At 41.7% G+C, this 17,786-nt stretch overlaps 2 protein-coding genes across 9 annotated transcripts in view; one reads left to right on the top strand and one right to left on the bottom strand.

Annotated features, from left to right (window-relative positions):
- The window catches only part of LOC101706874 (survival motor neuron protein), a 77,007-nt gene that overhangs the window by 29,843 nt on the left and 29,378 nt on the right, over window positions 1-17,786 (bottom strand). For both annotated transcript variants that reach the window (XR_015448069.1, XR_015448071.1), the window contains one exon: window positions 13,265-13,355. The gene's annotated coding sequence lies outside the window, so the exon portion shown is untranslated. The remainder of the gene's footprint in view (window positions 1-13,264; window positions 13,356-17,786) is intronic.
- Window positions 1-17,786, top strand: part of Naip (NLR family apoptosis inhibitory protein) — a 40,418-nt gene that overhangs the window by 14,814 nt on the left and 7,818 nt on the right. For 4 of the 7 annotated variants that reach the window (XM_087203192.1, XM_087203190.1, XM_087203191.1 and 1 more), the window contains 2 exons: window positions 14,920-14,977; window positions 15,580-17,691. The exons of 1 other annotated variant lie outside the window; for it this stretch is intronic. In XM_087203192.1, the coding sequence (XP_087059318.1) occupies window positions 14,920-14,977; window positions 15,580-17,691 (2,170 nt within the window). Of the gene's footprint in view, window positions 1-7,310; window positions 7,411-13,284; window positions 13,367-14,919; window positions 14,978-15,579; window positions 17,692-17,786 lie in introns of all 7 variants that reach the window. 2 more of the 7 variants (XM_004872845.4, XM_013068510.3) reach the window with 2 other exon arrangements.

Below are 17,786 nucleotides of genomic sequence, written 5' to 3'. Positions count from 1 at the left end.
ATTGCTACTGAGCTAAAGCCCTAGCCCTAAAAATCTTAATGCCTCATAGTCTTCAGCATTTAGAAAGACAGCGCTCTGCCCTTTCTGCACACCTTGGCTGCATGTCTTGCTCTTGCCAGACTTTCTCCAGGCCCCTCTGTCCAGAGTGCTTGTCCTCTCCCCACAAATCCTGGGGGTCTGATGCTTTTAAGGTCCTGAAAGCTCAAGGACCTCATTTTTTAAAATAATTCTTTTATTGGTACATTGTAGGTATACAACACAATTACATTTCTCATTGGGAATTGTACCTTTACATGATGCATCTTCGTTCTTATTTTTTCCCCATTCCTAGCCCTCCCTTCACCCCCTCCACCCTTCCCTATTTACAAAGACTTTATTTCCATTTTTTCCATTTCTCAGCATTTTTCCATTCCCTTCTTTCCTTTCCCCTGCCCCTCCCACTACCCCTACCCCTTTGGACCTTTTCTTCCTGTTTTGCATTATCGATTATTCCTTCTGATCATTGGTACATTTTAGGTATACAATATAATGACATTCATCATTGGAAATTTGCACCTTTACATAGTCTCTCTTGGTTCTTGTTTTTCACCCTTGCCCAGCCCTCCTTTCAACCCCTCCATTCCTCCCTATTTACAAAAATTTTGTTCCTATTTTTCCATTTTCTCATATTAATCCCATTCCCTTCTATCCTTTCCCCTAGCCCTCCCACTTCCTTCCCATTTGCCCCTTTTCTTCCTATTTCACATTACTTATTATACATTTAGTCCTTATTTACACTTTCAGTTTCTCACACCAGACAAACTATTCGGTATTTATACATGTGAGTCCTATTTATTGCACTTAAGAGTATCGCCTCAACGTGCATCCACTTAGCTATAAATGTCTCTAATTTCTCATTTTTTATGGCTGAGTAGTACTCCATTTTATAAAAAAAACACATTTTCTTTATCCAGTCTCCAGTTGATGGGCATTTGGGCTGTTTCCAAGTTTTAGCTATCACAAACTGTGCTGCTATGAACATGGGCACACTTATATCACTGTGGTATGATTCTTTGAATTCTTTGGGGAAGATCCCCAGCAGTGGAATAGTGGGGTCAAATGGGACTTCCAGTCCTAGTTCTTTGAGGTATCTCCATACTGATTTCCACAGTGCTTGAACCAGTCTACACTCCCACCAGTAGTGGAGCAGTGTTCCTCTTTCCCCACAGCCCTGCCAGCATTTGTTATTGGTTGATTTCATGATAGCAGCCATTCTTTCTGGAGTGAAGTGGAATCTCAGCATTGTTTTCATTTGCATCTCTCTAATGACCAGTGATGTTGAACATTTTTTCATGTATTTATTTGCTATTTCTACTTCTTTGTCTGAGAAATGTCTGTTCATTTCAGATGCCCATTTTCAGATTGGGTCTTTAAATTTGGGAGGTCTGATCTTTTTAAGTTCTTTATAGATTCGAGATAGTAGACCTTTGTCTGAGGAAGAGCAGGTGAAGATTTTTTCCCACATTGTGGGTTGTCTCTTCACACTGCTGGCGGTTTCTCTTGCTGTGCAGAAGCCTTTTAATAAGAAGACATCCCACTTGTTGATTGTTTGTGCTAGTTCACGGGCAACTGAGGTTTTGGTCATAAAATCTTTTCCTACACCCATGTCTTCAAGGGTTCTACCTAACCTCTGTTCCAACTGGTTCAGAGTTTCTATTAATATTTAGATCTTGAATCCATTTTGATTTTAGTTTAGTGCATGGTGAGAGATACAGGTCTCGTTTTAATCTTTGGCAAGTTGAAGCCCAATTTTTCCAGCACCATTTATTAAAGAGGCTATCTTTCCTCCAGTGAGGGTGTTTGGCTCCTTTGTCGAAGATGAGATGGCTGAGTGTGTCTGGCATTGTTTGTGCATCTTCTAATCTGTTCCACTGGTCCTCAGGTCTGTTTCTTTGCCAGTACCATGCTGTTTTTATCACAGTAGCTTTGTATAGTTTCAACATTGGGGGTTGTGATACCCCCTGCCATGTCTCTGTTACCTAGAATTGCTTTTGCTATTCTGGGTCTCTTCTTGTTCCAAATGAATTTTTGGATTGTTTTCTCAAGGTCTATGAAGTATGCTGCTGGGATATCAATTGGAATTGCATTAAATCTATATAGCAGTTTAGGAAGTATGGCCATTTTCACTATATTAATCCTTCCTACCCAGGAGCAGGGGATGTCTGTTCATTTTCTGATATCATCTTCAATCTCTCTTTTCAGAGTGCCATAGTTTTCAGAGAAGAGGTCTTTGATTTCTTTCGTTAGGTTGATTCCTAGGTATTTCAGTTTTTTGGATGCTATTGTGAAAGGAATTATTTGCCATATTTCTCTCAGTGAGTCTGTTATTTATGTAGAGGAAAGCTATTGATTTTTGTGTGTTGACCTTGTAACCAGCTTTATAATAACCAAATTTACTGAATTTGGTTATTAAGTCTAGAAGACTTTTGGTGGAGTTCTTGGGGTCTTCTATATAGAGTATCATGTCATCTGCAAATAATGACAATTTGACTTCTTCATTTCCTATCTTTATTCCTTTTATTTCTTTCTCTTGTCTAATTGCCGTGGCTAATGTTTCCAGAACTATACTGAACAAGAGTGGTGATAGTGGACATCCTTGTCTTGTTCCTGATTTCAGTGTGAAGGATTTCAGTTTTTGACCATTTAGTATGATATTGGCTGTTGGTTTTTCATAGATGGCTTCTATCAGTTTGAGGTAGAGACCATCTATTCCAATTTTTTGTAGGGTTTTTATCATAAATGCATGTTGGATTTTGTCAAATGCTTTTTCTGCATCTATGGAGATAATCATATGGTTTTTGTCCTTGGCTCTATTGATATAGTGTATGACATTGATTGATTTGTGTATATTGAACCATCCCTGCATCCCTGGGATGAATTCCACTTGATCAGGGTGTATGATCTTCTTGATGATCTTCTGCATTCTGTTTGCCATTATCTTATTAAGGATTTTTGCATCATTAGTGAGATTGGCCTATAGTTCTCCTTTTCTGTTGGGTCTTTCTCTGCTTTGGGGATCAAGGTGATGCTTGCTTCTAGGAATGAATTTGGGAGTATTACTTCCCTTTCAGTTTCATTGAAGAGTTTAAACAGTAGTGGCAGCAGTTCTTCTCTAAATGTCTTGTAGAATTCAGCAGTGAAGCCATCAGGGCCTGGGCTTTTCATAGTTGATAAGTTTTTAATTACATGTTCAATTTCATTGGTTGATATTGGGTTGTTCAGAATTTTTAGGTCTTCTTCATTCAACTTTGGTAATTCATATATATCTAGGAATCTGTCCATTTCTTCTGTGTTGTCCATCTCATTGGCGTATAGGTTCTAGAAGTAGGTATTGATGATCCTCTGGATTTTTGCTGAGTCTGTTGTAATGTCACCCTTTTCATTCCTAATTGCATGGATTTGGGCCTTTTCTTTCCTTTTTCTGACAAGGTTGGCTAAGGGTTTGTCAATTTTGTTGATTCTTTCGAAGAACCAACTTTTGGCTTCATTGATTTTTTGTATCATTCTCTTAGTCTCCATTGCATTGATTTCTCCTCTGATCTTTATAATTTCCTCCCTTGTATGAGCTTTCGGGTTGTCCTGGTCTTCTTTTTTCTAGAAGCTTGAGGTGCAGCATCAGGTTGTTTAATTGAGCTCGTTCTGTTTTCCTAATATGAGTATTCACTGCTATGAATTTCCCTCATAAGACTGCTTTCATTGTGTCCCATAGATTCCAATATGTTGTATTGTCACTGTCATTTAATTGAAGGAACTGTCTGATTTCTTCTTTAATTTCCTCTGTGACTCATTGGTTATTCAGAAGTGTGTTGTTCAATTTCCACATGTTTATGAAATTTTTTGAGTTTCTTTTGTTATGGATCTCCAATTTCATCACACTATGGTCTGATAATATACAGGGGATAACTTTGATTCCTTTGCACTTACTTAAACATGTTCTATGTGTGAGTATGTGGTCTATTTTTGAGAATGACCCATGTGCAGCTGAGAAGAATGTGTATTCTGATTTTGTGGGGTGGAAGACTCTGAAAATATCTGTTAAGTTCATTTGTTCAAGAGTTGGATTGAGTTCTAGTATTTCATTACTTATTTTTAGTCTAGTTGATCTATCTATTTGTGACAGTGGGGTGTTGAGGTCCCCCACTACAATTGTATTAGTGCATATAAGACTTTTCATGTCCATTAGTATTTGTTTTATATAGTTGGGTGCACTAGTGTTTGGTGCATAGATATTTATGATTGTCATCTCTTCCTCTTGGATTCTTCCCTTTACAAGGATGTAGTGTCCTTCTTCATCTCTCTTAATCAGTGTTGGTTTGAAATCTACTTGATCTGCCAAGAGGATAGCTACTCCTGCTTTTTTTCAGGTTCCTATCGCATGGAGTATTTTTTTCCACCCTTTAACTTTCAGTCTATGAGTTTCCTTTTGAATTAAGTGTGTTTCTTGTATGCAGCATATTGTTGGATTTTGCTTCTTGACCCATTCTGCCAGTCTATTTCTTTTGATTGGTGAATTGAGACCATTAACATTGATGGTTATAACTGAAACATAGTGACTTGTCATTGCCATGACTTTTTCTTTTTGTTGGGTTCTCCCCCTTTACATTTAATTTCTTGTCATGCCAGATGGGCGTATTCTGCTTTGCTTCCTGGGGTTGTGATCCTCAGTGTCTGTTCCTAGGATATTGTGTAAAATTCTTTGGAGTGCTGCTTTGGTATTCATGAAGTTCCTGAGGTGCTCTTTGTCATGAAAGTATCTTATTGCTCCTCAATTTTGAAAGATAGTTTTGCAGGGTACATCAATCTGGATTGGAGGCTGTTTTCTTTTAGGGCTTAGAATATGTCACTCCAAGCTCTTCTTGCCTTGATGGTTTGTGTTGAGAAGTCTGCTGTGATTCTGATGGGCTTTCCTTTGTATGTGATTTGTTTCTTTTCTCTAACTGCTTGTAGAACTTTGTTCTTCTGTTGAGTTTCTGGAATCTTAATAATTATATGCCTATGTGTAGATTTTTTTTGATCAAGGCTATTTGGAGTCCTGTATGCCTTACTTATCTGTTTGTCAAGCTCTTTTCCCCTGCTTGGGAAGTTTTCTGCCATTATTTCTGTGAAGAGATTTTTTATGTCATCTGCACACTCTGCTGTTTCTTTTTTTTTTTTTTTTTTTTCTTTTGGTACCAGGGATTGAACGCGGGACCTTGCGCTTGCAAGGCAGGCGCCGGAACCACTGAGCTAAATCCCCAGCCCTCTCCTGTTTCTTCATTGACTCCAATCAGTCTTATGTTATTCTTCTTTGCATCATCTAGCAGCTGCTGGATTGATTTCTCATGTTCCCTTATAATTTTGAAGCAATTTTTCTTTTCCTGGTCACTAATTGCAATCTTATCTTCTATATCTGAAATTCGGTCCTCACATTGGCTCATTCTGCTGTGTAGACTTTTAATGGAGTTTTTCATCTCCTGGAAATCGATTTGCATCTGTTTTATGGATTCCATTTGTTTCCTATGTTGGGATTCCATCATGTTCCTTAGCTCCTCTCTAGATTTATTAGTCATGTCTTGCACTAGGGGCACAATTTCTCCTGTTATCTGAGAAATTATTTCTGATTTCATTTTCTCCAGATCCCCTTTTGTTGCCAGTTCAGTGGGTCCAGGTGGTTGAGTATCAGAGTGTTCCATCTCATTTCCCTTTGGGGTTGCTGTAGGTGATCTGGAAGTCTGGTTTTGAGACTTATTTATGTGTTTTCTCATTTCGATGGGGGGGGGCTGTTGGTGCCTGCACGGATTACCTCCTCTGAGCTGGGAGAGGTGGGACTGGCTGGGAGCAGCGGTAGGGATGATGGCCCCAAAGCCCTTTCCTCTGGGCTGGGAGCAGTGGGAGGGATAGTGGCTGGGAAGCCCCTTCCCCTGGACCAGGAACAGTGGGACTGCGGCTCAGAAGCCCCTACCTCTGGGCCAGGAGCAGCGGGACTCAGTACTGTGGTTTGGTGGTCTGGTGTCCTCTGCATCTTTGTAGTGTGGAACCAGGTGGCTGTACAGAGGAGCGAGGGGAGGGGGTCCAGTGGATTGTTGTCAGGGCGCGGGCTGATTCGGCATGTTCTGAGCGACTCGGGACCTCGGTAGGGCGTGCGCAGACCTGCCTGTCGGCAGCGGACTGATCAGTTCTTTTTTTCTAATCTGTGTGTCATACTCCTTTTCTGTTCTCCAACATTATTTTCTTATTTTTCTCTTAAACATGGTGCAACTTTGTTGACTCCAATATTCACATCCAGTATATGGACCATTTGGATGATGAAAGCCTCGGGCTGTCGAAGCGCCTGTTTCTCCCACATCCGGTGACTCACCCTCATACTTTTTTGGCCAGACACAAAGAGAAGCTTTGTCCCAGCTGAACAGAGCCTCTGGGTCCAAGAGTGGGAGGAAGATGATGGGTTCCAATTTGGGCCCTTGGCAGAACCAAACACTGGTTTCTCCCCAAAGAAATAGTCTCCTGGGGCACTTGGTCCTGCGTCTAGCAGAATAAACCTGGCACTGGTGTGGGAACAGCAAGTAACTTTGCATGAACTTGCTGACATAAGGGTTCTTGGTTTTGCTCATATGTTTTTATTTCCCTGAGCTCCAGATCTGTTCTTTCTGATTTATTCATTAAACAAATACTAACTGCCAGAGAAGTGCTAGGAAGCCAGGTATGGTGGCACATGCTTATAATCCCAGCACTTGAGGGCTGAGGCAGGAGGATTGCTGCAAGTTCGAGGCCAACTTGGGCTACACAGTGAGTTTAAGACCAGCATGAACTACACAGCAAGATCCTGTCTAAAAGGCGGGGGATTTAGCTCAGTGATTCTGCCGCCTGTCTTGCAAGTGCAAGAACCAGAGTTCAATCCCCGTACCAAAAAAAAAAAAAAAAAAGAAGGTGCTAGGAAGTTTCCCGGGCTCCTGAGAGTCATTAGAGTGGAAAATAGACACAAATTTCTTCCCTGTGGAGCTTCAGTTCCAGGTTCTGGTTTCAAATCTCTCTGTTGCCTGGAGGAGGGGCAAGGGTGTTAATTACAACATACTGTACATGGGCGCATTGGGTGACCATGCTGATGACCTCATCATGGGCCAAGAGTCTTAGATCATTGCCTCACCCACTTATGACTCTGTCACACAATTCAACTAGAGAAGGGAACAGGCTTCCCTAATAATGGCCTGGTGGTGCAGCCTGGTGGTTGCAATCAGCATGTCGATTGAAGAATGCACATGCCCAGAACACTGATCGGCTCTCCTTCCATGCAGGGGTAGAGGACCAGGTACAATGCTTTTCCTGTGGAGGATGTATGAAGGCCTGGCAGGAAGGGGATGACCCCTTAGCAGATCATACCAAATACTTCTCCAGGTGAGCACAGTGGCAGCTGTTTAGTACCCGTGACTTTGTATGTATGCAGTTTTTCCCATCACCCCTATTTTAGTTGTGGATCAAGTCCTTACCCACTCCTCTGCTTCACGCCATGAAGGGTGCGTCTTTACCTCTTTGTCCCCTTGCTCCTAGGACCCTTTCTCCTCTACCTGTCCTCTCATCATAGTTCTGTTTTGGTTTCAGTTAGATCATTATGTTTCCATTCTGTTTACCCTGTCATTTGTTAACTACACCAGTGCTGTGCAGAGCTGAGGCTTGTAGTACACTGTTATTCATTTTGGCTTCCTGTTCATCTTTTTATTTTTGTGGGAAGTATGTGTATTTATTAACCATTTTAAAGTGCACAATTCAATGGTGTTTACATTCACAATGTTGTGCAACCGCCCCATCTGTTTATTTTTTTATTTTTTATTTTTTAAATTCCTTTATTGGTACATTTTAGGTATGCAGTACATTTACATTTATCATTGGGTGTTTGTACCTGAACATGATGTATCTTAGTTCTTATTTTTTCCCCCATTACCTGTGCGCCCTTCACCCCCTCCACCCTTCCCTATTTACATAGATTTCATTTCCATTTTTTCTTCTTTTCTCATAATTTTTCCTTTCCCTTCTTCCCTGTCCCCTTCACCTCCCACCACCACTATGTACACCTTTGGACCTTTTCCTATTTCAAATCATCAATTATTCATTTTAATCATTTCAATCCTTATTTACACTTTCAGTTTCTCACACCAGAGAAATGATTCGGTATTTACACATGTGTGTCCTGTTTATTTCACTTAAGAGTATGGCCTCAATATGCATCCATTTAGCTATAAATGTCTCTAGTTTCTCATTCTTTATGGCTGAGTAGTACTCCATTTTATTAAAAAACCACATCTTCTTTATCCAGTTTCCAGTTGATGGGCACTTGGGCTGTTTCCAAGCTTTAGCTATTACAAACTGTGCTGCCATAAACATGGGTGCACATATATTGCTGTGGTATGATTATTTTAGTTCTTTGGGAAAGACACCTAGCAGAGGAATAGCTGGGTCAAATGGGACCTCTAGTTCTTTGAGGTATCTCCATACTGATTTCCACAGTGGTTGCACCAGTCTGCATTCCCACCAACAATGAGAAGGGTTTCTTTCTCTCCACAACCCTGCCAGCATTTGTTATTGGTTGATTTCTTTTTTTTTTGGTACCGGGGATCGAACTCAGGTCCTTGCGCTGGCGCAGCAGGCCGTGAAACCACTGAGCTAAATCCCCAGCCCTTATTGGTTGATTTCTTGATAGAAGCCATTCTTTCTGGGCTGAGGTGGAATTTCAGTGTTGTTTTCATCTGCATCTCTCAAATGACTAGTGATGCTGAACATTTTTTCATACATTTATTTGCTGCTTTTACTTCTTTGTCTGAGAAAGGTCTGTTCATTTCGGATGCCCATTTCTGAATTGGGTCTTTGAATTTGGGGGGGTCTGATTTTTTTCAATTCTTTATATATTCTCGATAGTAGACCTTTGTCTGAGGTGCAGCTGCTAAAAATTTTTTCCCACATTGTAGGTTGTCTCTTAGCTCTGTTTGTGGTTTCTCTTGCAGTGCAGAAACTTTTTAATAAGATGAGATCCCAGTTATTGATTCTTTGTGCTAGCTCCCATGCTACTGAGGATTTGTTCATAAAGTCTTTTCCTATACCAGTGTCTTTAAGAGTTCTACCTAACTTATCTTCCAGCAAGTTTAGTGTTTCTGTCTTAATATTTAGATCTTTAATCCACTTAGATCTCAGTTTAGTGCATGGTGATAGATATAGGTCTAGTTTTAATCTTTGGCAGGTTGAAATCCAGTTTTTCCAACAGCATTTATTAAATGGGCTATCTTTCCTCCAATAAGGGTGGTTGGCTCCTTTGTCAAAGATGAGGTGGCTAAGTATGTCTGGAGTTGTTTCTGCATCTTCTAATCTATTCCACTGATCCTCGGGTCTGTTTCTTTGCCAGTTCCATGCTGTTCTTATCACAGTAGCTTTATAGTATAGTTTCAAATTGGGGATTGTGATACCCCCAACCATGTCTCTGTTGCCTAGAATTGCTTTTGATATTCTAGGTTTATTCTGATTCCAAATGAATTTTTGGATTGTTTTCTCTAGTTCTCTGAAGTATCTTGTTGGAATTTCAATCAGCATTGCATTAAATCTATATAGTAGTTTTGGAAATGTAACCATTTTCACTATATTGGTTCTTCCTACCCAGGAACAGGGATGTCTTTCTATTTTCTTATATCCTCTTCAATCTCCTTTTTCAGAGAGCTGTAGTTTTTAGTGTAGAGGTCTTTTGATTCCTTTGTTAGGTTGATTCCGAGATATTTCATTTTTTAGATGCTTTTGTAAAAGGAATTATTTCCTGAATCTCTCTCTCAATGAGTCTGCTATTTGCGACTAAGAAGGCTATTGTTTTTTGAGTGTTGACCTTGTATCCAGCTACTTTGCTGAATCTGTCAATTAGGTCTAGAATACTTTTGACCTAGTTTTTTGGGTCTTCTATGTAAAGTATCATATCATCAGCAAATAATGACAGCTGAACTTCTTCCTTTCCTACCTTTATTCCTTTTATTTCTTTCTCTTTTCTAATTGCTGTGGCTAATGTTTCCAGAACTATATTGAACAGGAGTGGTGATAGTGGGCATCCTTGTCTTGTTCCTGATTTTAGCATGAAAGTTTTCATTTTTTTACCATTCAGTATGATGTTGGCTGTTGGTTTTTCATAAATAGCCTTAATCAGGCTGAGATAAAGACCAGAAGGTCTTTATCCAATTTTCTGTAGCGGTTTTTATCATGAATGGGTGTTGGATTTTGTCAAATGCCTTTTCTGCATCTATTGAGATGATCATATGGTTTTTGTCCTTGACTCTGTTAATATAATGTATTACATTTATTGATTTATGAATGTTGAACCATCCTTGCATCCTTGGGATAAATCCAACTTGGTCAGGGTGTATGATCTTCTTGATGACACTCTGTATTCTGTTTGCCAGTATCTTGTTGAAGATTTTTGCATCTATGTTTATTAGGGAGATTGGCCTGTAGTTCTTCCCTTTTTCGGTTGGGTCTTTCCCTGGTTTTGGAATCAAAGTAACACTTGCTTCCAGGAATGAATTTGGAAGCCTTGCTTCCCTTTCAATTTCCTTGATGAGTTTAAAGAGTAATGGCGATAGTTCTTTAAATGTCTTGTAGAATTCAGCAGTGAAGCCATCAGGACCTGGGCTTTTCTTTGTTGGTAAATTTTTTGTTACATTTTCAATTCCATTCATTGTAATTGGGGTGTTTAGAATTTCTATATCTTCTTCATTTAACTTTGGCAATTTGTATGTATCTAGGAATCTGTCCATTTCTTCTGTGTTTTCCATTTTATTAGAGTACAGTTTCTCAAAGTACGTATTGATGATCCTCTGGATTTCTGCTGGGTCTGTTGTGACTTCACCTTTTTCGTTCTTAATTGCATGGATTTGAGCCTTTTCTTTCCTTTTTTTGATAAGGTTGGCTAAAGGTTTATTGATTTTATTTATTCTTTCAAAAAACCAACTCTTTGATTCATTAATTTTTTGTATTGTTCTCTTAGTCTCCATTGCATTGATTTCTGCTCGGATCTTTATAATTTCCTTTCTTGTATGAGCTTTGGGTTTGTTATGCTCTTCTTTTTCTAGGAGCTTGAGGTTCTGGATTAGGTTATTTAACTGAGTTCTCTCTGTTTTCCTAATATGGGCATTCACTGCTATGAGTTTCCCTTGTAGAACTGCTTTCACTGTGTCCCATAGATTCCTTTATGTTGTACTGGCATTACCATTTATTTACAGAAACTGTCTAATTTCTTCTTTAACTTCCTCTGTGACCCATTGGTTGTTCAGAAGGGTGTTATTCAATTTCCATGTGTTCCCATCCATTTAATTCCAAACAGTTTCATCACCCCAAAACCAAACTCTGTGTCCATTAAGCAGTCACTCTTTATCTTTCCACACCGTTCACACCTCGCCTGTAGCAGACACCAGTCTGCTTCATGTTTGTGGACTGACCCATAATGGATATTTTGTATATATGCAAGCATATGGTGATATTTTGTGTCTGGCTTCTTTCACTTAGCATTTTATTTTGAGGCTTATCCCTGTCGTGTTATCTTCATTCCTTTTTGTGGCTAAATAAGATCCCATATAGATACGCTACATTTTGTTTTTCCACTCACCCACTCATGGACATTTGGTTGTGTCTGCCTTTTGGCTATTGTGAATAGTGCTAATATGAACAGAATTCACTATGTAGTCCAGTCTTGTCTCAAACTCCAGGTGATCCTCCTGCCTTGGCCTCTTGAATGCTGAGATTACCAGTGTACACCAGCACACCAGGCCAATAAAACTATTGACTAGCCCATCATTTTCATCTTCTTGAAGGAGTCTCTCCTAAAACCTTCTGACCTGCTCCAGTCTGAACTACTTATCCTGTAGTCCTCTGAGATCTTCACAGTGACCATTCTTGGCACTCTTCATTCCTTCAGGTGGAGCCAGGTTTCTGTGTGATGTCTTCTTCCTTCTAACTGAAGAGCTTCCTTGAACGTTCCCTGTGGCACAGTTCTTGTACACTTCTGCTGGCAACTCACTTTATTGCTCCGCCCCTCCCCGCCATCCAGTACTGGGGATTGAACCCAGGGCTTTCGCATTGACCTATACCCCCAGCTCTTTTCATGTTTTATTTTGACACGGGGTCTTGCTAGGTTGCCCAGGCTGGGCTTGAACTTGCATTCCTCCTGCCTCAGCCTCCCAGATTGCTGGAATTACAGGTGTACACCACCACAACTGGATCTTTATTGGCTTTTATTTTTAGGAAAAGATTTCTATTGTACCTTCCTTCACAGTCCTTTTGCTTGACAGGGCTGGCCTTGGGCAGAAACATGAGGAGTCCTACTTACTGCTTTCTGTACCTAAGTCTCCATTCCTGAACTCTGGGACCTGACTTTTCACTTGGCCTTTTTCAGATGTGGGAGATAGGTTTCTTTAACAAAGCAAAGGAAAATAACAAAGTGTCCTCATGTTTTGCCCCTTGCTCCGTGATTTTCCAGTTTGTAATGGGCCCAGGACTGCTGGCTGTTCCGTTTCTCCATCTCTATTCACCTAGATTCTCCTCACCTGTGTAAGTGCACAATGCAGGGAGAGCTCTCAAGACTTCTCTCTCCTGGTTCTTCATGCACACTGACTGCCTCCCCAAGTTTAGAGGGGATCTGTGTTCTGATTTCATGGTGTCTGACAAATAGTTTTAACTTAGCTTTATAGAAAAAGTACAAATAGAGAGTTTCTGTATATTACCTTGCCCAGTTTCCCCCAATGCCAACATCTTATACTATTGTGGTACATTTCTCTAAGAGTTGCTACATTACTAATAATTAAATTCCAGACTTTGTGTTTTACCAGTTTTTCCACTAATGTCCTTTTTTGTTTCAGGATTCATAGATGGAGTTTTCTCTACTTTTGTTCTTTAGTTCATTGTTGCTGGCTTCCTAGATGAGTGTTAAATAGGCTCATTCCAGCCCTGGGCAGCATTACCCTGCACCATAGCCACACACAGGCCTGCTGTTCAGAGCCACGTCTGAATGTCCCATGTGACAGAGACACCAACAGAATCACTGAAAATGATGGTTTTACACTTAATGGTTATCATAAAAACTCTAACAGCATTTTTATAAAATCTAATGCAGGGGCCGGGGATTTAGCTCAGTGGTTTCGCCACCTGCTGTGCAGGCGCAAGGACTGGAGTTCGATCCCCGATACCAAAAAAACCCCAAAAAACAAATAAAATCTAATGCAAATGTTTATACCTTTTAACTTCCATGCTTAGTTGTCCATTTCTCCAAAATATGAAGTCCTCTGCAGAAGTGATTCTAGACCTTCAGGGCTGTGGTGAACTTCCTGAAATAATGGTATGTTATGTTTCAGTGGCATGTGATCAGGTGATTGAAAACTGCTTTGAACAGGAATCACTCAGTATAAATAAGTAAACACATAAATTCTCCAGCTATCTACCAAGCACCTTTTATGTGCAAGGTGCAGATGGGGCTATCACAGGGTATGAGGAAGATACAACTCCTAGCTTCATAAATGAGTGGTCGGGAATTTGGCATTGGGGCCTGGACTTTCAGAGTTGAGCAGCCAGCTACATGGATCCAATCTGTGATCTTCATTTAGAGCCCAGTAAGGCTGAACTTCCTCCTTGGCCTTTTTCAGGGCAAGGAAGATATGTTTCTTTTTCTTTTCTTTTGGTACCAGGGATCGAACTCGGGTCCTTGCGCCTGCATAGCAGGCAACAAAACCACTGAGCTAAATCCCCGGCTCAGGAAGATATGTTTCTTTAACAAAAGGAAATGGCCAACAAATCAGAAACCCAGATACTAGGCTAACCCCTTCAAACTGAGAAATCCTCCTTATTTTTCTGGGAGTTCAGCCACTATCAATTTGATGGATACACGTACACCACCTTATGGTTTCGTGGTGGGTATGTTTGTCATCCAAAACAAGAAAACAAAGCAACTTTCTCTTCACTTGATACATCTTTTATATTTGTGAATTTAAAAAAAGACATTGAAGCCAGGGTGTGATGGTGCATGCCTGTAGTCCCAGCATTCAGGAAGCTGCAGCAGGAGGATTGCTGAGAGTTCAAGACCAGCCTGGGATACATAGTGAGTTCAAAGCCAGCCTGACTTGCATAGTAAGACCCTGTCTCAAAAACCAAACAACAAAAAGATTACACCTTTTCAGGTCATGTCACCAGGGATCTACCCCTCCAGCCAGACCCACCTCTGAACTTGAGACTGGTAGGGGACATTTCAGATCTAAACCCTAACACACACAACACCTAATCTTTTTGTTTTGGTACCGGGGATCGAACTCGGGACCTTGCACTTTCGAGTCTGGCGCCAGAACCACTGAGCTAAATCCCTGGGCCCAGAACACCTAATCTTTTAAAAGAACAACATGGAGATCTTTTGTGTTTCGTAAATGGTGATTGTGTGAGATGTGCCTCCCTCAGACTTCATCCCACATGTCTGTGCTTTACCCGTATGACATAAAATATGACACTGAAGAAGAAAGTTTGGGGATATATAAATAGCCTATTGTCTAAACGAGGAAATATAACCTTTCTACATCCTAGGTGTGTGATAAAAAGCATGTGGTACAAAAATAAGGACAGAAGCTATGCGTGGTAATTTTGGCAGGGCCTTCTTGCTCTAGACTCTGGTTCTGATTCCCTGGACAGTGCTCACCCTGGGAGGTGCCATTAGTGTATCATACTAGAACACTCATACCCTTGTAGATGTTTACAGATGATCTATTTCCAGCACTCCCTTCTTCTCTAGTCAGCATAAATACTCAAGAGTGGACTATGTTTAGAAGATGTTTGTTTGTTCTCAGTGATAATACGATGCCCCCTCTCTTAGGCAGATTTTGATTTAATAAAGAATTTTATTTTTCAAAGGAAACCACAAGTGAAAGCAAGCTTGAAGATCCCACAGTAGTTAGTTCTTTAATGCCAGGTAAGAACCTAGGGGGTAGCCCACAGGTTTGTATGTTTTTGTAAATATATTTGTAGGTAGGAATTCGAAAAGAAAAAATGTGTAATTGTCTAAAGAGTTCCTGGGGAGGAGAGGCATCAAAATGAAGAGGACAGTAGTGTGTATGAGAGAAAGCCAGGTTCCTGTGGGCTCTCCAGATTGAATCAAAGGTAATCAGTGTGTCTCAGATGCAAATCATGCAGCAGGCTTCTCTCCTGAGACACCCGCCCCACTGCCAACCCTGGTACCAGGGATCAAACTCAGAATCTTACACTTGTGAGGCAGGCGCAGCACCACTAAGTTAAATTCCCACCCTTTCTCCTGAGACTTTTAAGTGGGAGATTACAGGATACCTTAGAGTTCCTAAGAAGCACACATTCTATCTGGGCTCTGGGGTCAGGGAGGGTGCGTGGGTACATGCTCCCCTTTCTGATTTTATGGAAAAAGCTGGAGATCATGTATGGCCATGGAAGGCCCCAATCCATCCATGATGGACAGGCATGGTCAGGGGGCAAGAAGAGTAGGAGATTGGGGTTGAGAGAGAAGTGACTACGAATCCCACCTGTGCTCCCTTCTTTCCACAGAGGTGGCACAGGGGGAAGCCCCGTGGTTTCGAGAGGCGAAGAATCTAAGTGAGCACCTGAGAGCCACCTATACCAGTGCCCTTTTCCTTCACTTGCCATTGCTTGAGGGCCCTCCTGAACTCCCCACTGACCACCTGCTGGGGTGTGACCTGCCCCTTGTTGCCAAGCGCTTCAGCAGTCCTGTGCAGGAGCCCCTGACGTTGCCTGAGGTCTTGGCCAACTTGAACTCTGTCATGAGTGTGGAAGGCGAAGCTGGCAGTGGGAAGACGGTCCTCCTGAAAAAGATCGCCTTCCTGTGGGCTTCGGGGTGCTGTCCCCTGTTGAACAGGTTCCAGTTGGTCTTCTACCTGTCCCTCAGTTCCACCAGCCCAGACCAGGGGCTGGCCCAGATTATCTGTGACCAACTCCTAGCGAAAGAAGGAGCTGTGAGTGAAACGAGCCTAAGGAGCATCATCCAGCAGTTAGGGAACCAAGTCTTATTCCTGCTGGATGACTATAGAGCAAGGGGCTCAGCCCCCCAACTCATAGAAACACTGATCCAGAGAAGCCACTTGTCACGGACTTGCCGATTAATTGCTGTTCGTACAAACAGGGCCAGGGACATCCGCAGACACCTAGATACAGTTCTGGAGGTCAGGGCGTTTCCCTTTTACAACACCCTCTCTATATTATGGCGGCTCTTTCCACATGACCTGCCCCGGCTTCGGAAGCTCATGGTGCATTTTGGGAAGAACATGCACCTGCTGGGGATTCACAAAACGCCTCTCTTTGTGGAGGCAATCTGTGCTTATTGGTTTCGGTACCCATTCACTCAGTCTTTTGACCATATGGCTGTTTTCAAGGCCTACATGGAATGCCTTTTCATAAAGTACAAAACTCCAGACGAGCTTTTCAGAGCAACTGTGTCCTCCTGTGGGGAGCTGGCCCTGAAAGGGTTTTTTTCATCTCATTTCGAGTTTAGTGCTGACGACCTTGAAGAAGCAGGGGTTGATGAAGATGAGGATCTCACCATGTGCTTGATGAGCAGGTTCACAGCCCAGAGACTAAGACCAGTCTATAAGTTTTTAAATCCTGCATTTCAGGAATTTCTTGCTGCAAAGAGGCTGAGTGAACTGCTGGATTCAGACACGCAGGAAGATCAAGATTTGGGACTTTATTATTTGAAACAAATTAACTCACCCATGCTGGCCGTAAGCTCCTATTATAATTTTTTAAAATATGTCTGCAGCTACTCTTCAACAAAGGTGGGGCCAAATATAGTATCTCATTTGCTTCATTTGGCAGATAGTAAAGAGTCATTGGAATATCTGCCCAGAAATGGTGACTCCTTAAAGCATGAAGAGGAAATGCCACTGGATACACAGGCGATCAGGCTACTGTGGCAGCTGTGTCCAGAACAGTGTTTTTTGCTGTTGTCAGAATTTTTACTGGATTTTGCCCTAATGATTGCATATGAAAGCAGTACTGTTGCTACATGTGCTCCATTTATTTCCCATTTCCTTCAAGGGAGATCCCTGCCATTGAAGGTACTTAACTCACAGTACTTCTTTGACTACCCTGAAAGCCTCCTAGTGCTGCGGAGTATCACGATCTCCATAAAAGGCAGTAAGCTGAGATGCATATCAGATAATAAAATCCTGGAAAGATGTTTTGACAGATCCCAGGCACCAACAGTAGATCAGGACTATGCTTCTGCCTTTGAAACTCTCAACGAATGGGCACAGGATTTAGCAGAGAAAGAGAAGACCATTAGCAGTTACCTAAATCTAAAGGTCTGGCACCCACCAGACATCAGTGGGGGCTACTGGAAGCTCTCTCCAAAGCCACACAAGCTTCCCCTACTGCAAGTCCACATTGTTGATGAGAGCACAGCAAGCCCCGAGGTGCTCGCAGTGCTGACCGAGGTCTTCTCTGCCTCCCAGCACATTGAGCTCCTTCTGGAGGGCAGCAGTGGCTTCATGGAAAACATTCGCCCCGCACTGGAGCTGAACAAGGCCGCTGTCACCAAGTGCATCCTGCATGGTGTCCAGCTCAGCGCAGCCGAACAGGAGCTGCTGCTCGCCCTGCCGGCCCTGCAGTCTCTGGATATCTCAGGCTCGGTCCAGTTACAAGGTAGCCTGACTGTACTTTGGAGCACTATTTTGATGTGACATTTTATTTTCTCTTAGCTTTGAGTGACATATGCTTCTAAAGCCATAAGCCCATAA

This window comes from Heterocephalus glaber, unplaced genomic scaffold, assembly GCF_053883595.1.
Source record: "Heterocephalus glaber isolate CG9 unplaced genomic scaffold, H.glaber_assembly_v1.0 deba00001788, whole genome shotgun sequence".
In the NCBI taxonomy this organism is placed as follows: Eukaryota; Metazoa; Chordata; class Mammalia; order Rodentia; family Bathyergidae; genus Heterocephalus; species Heterocephalus glaber.
Note: the sequence above shows the minus strand (reverse complement) of the source record. Positions and strands in the feature narration are given on the sequence as shown.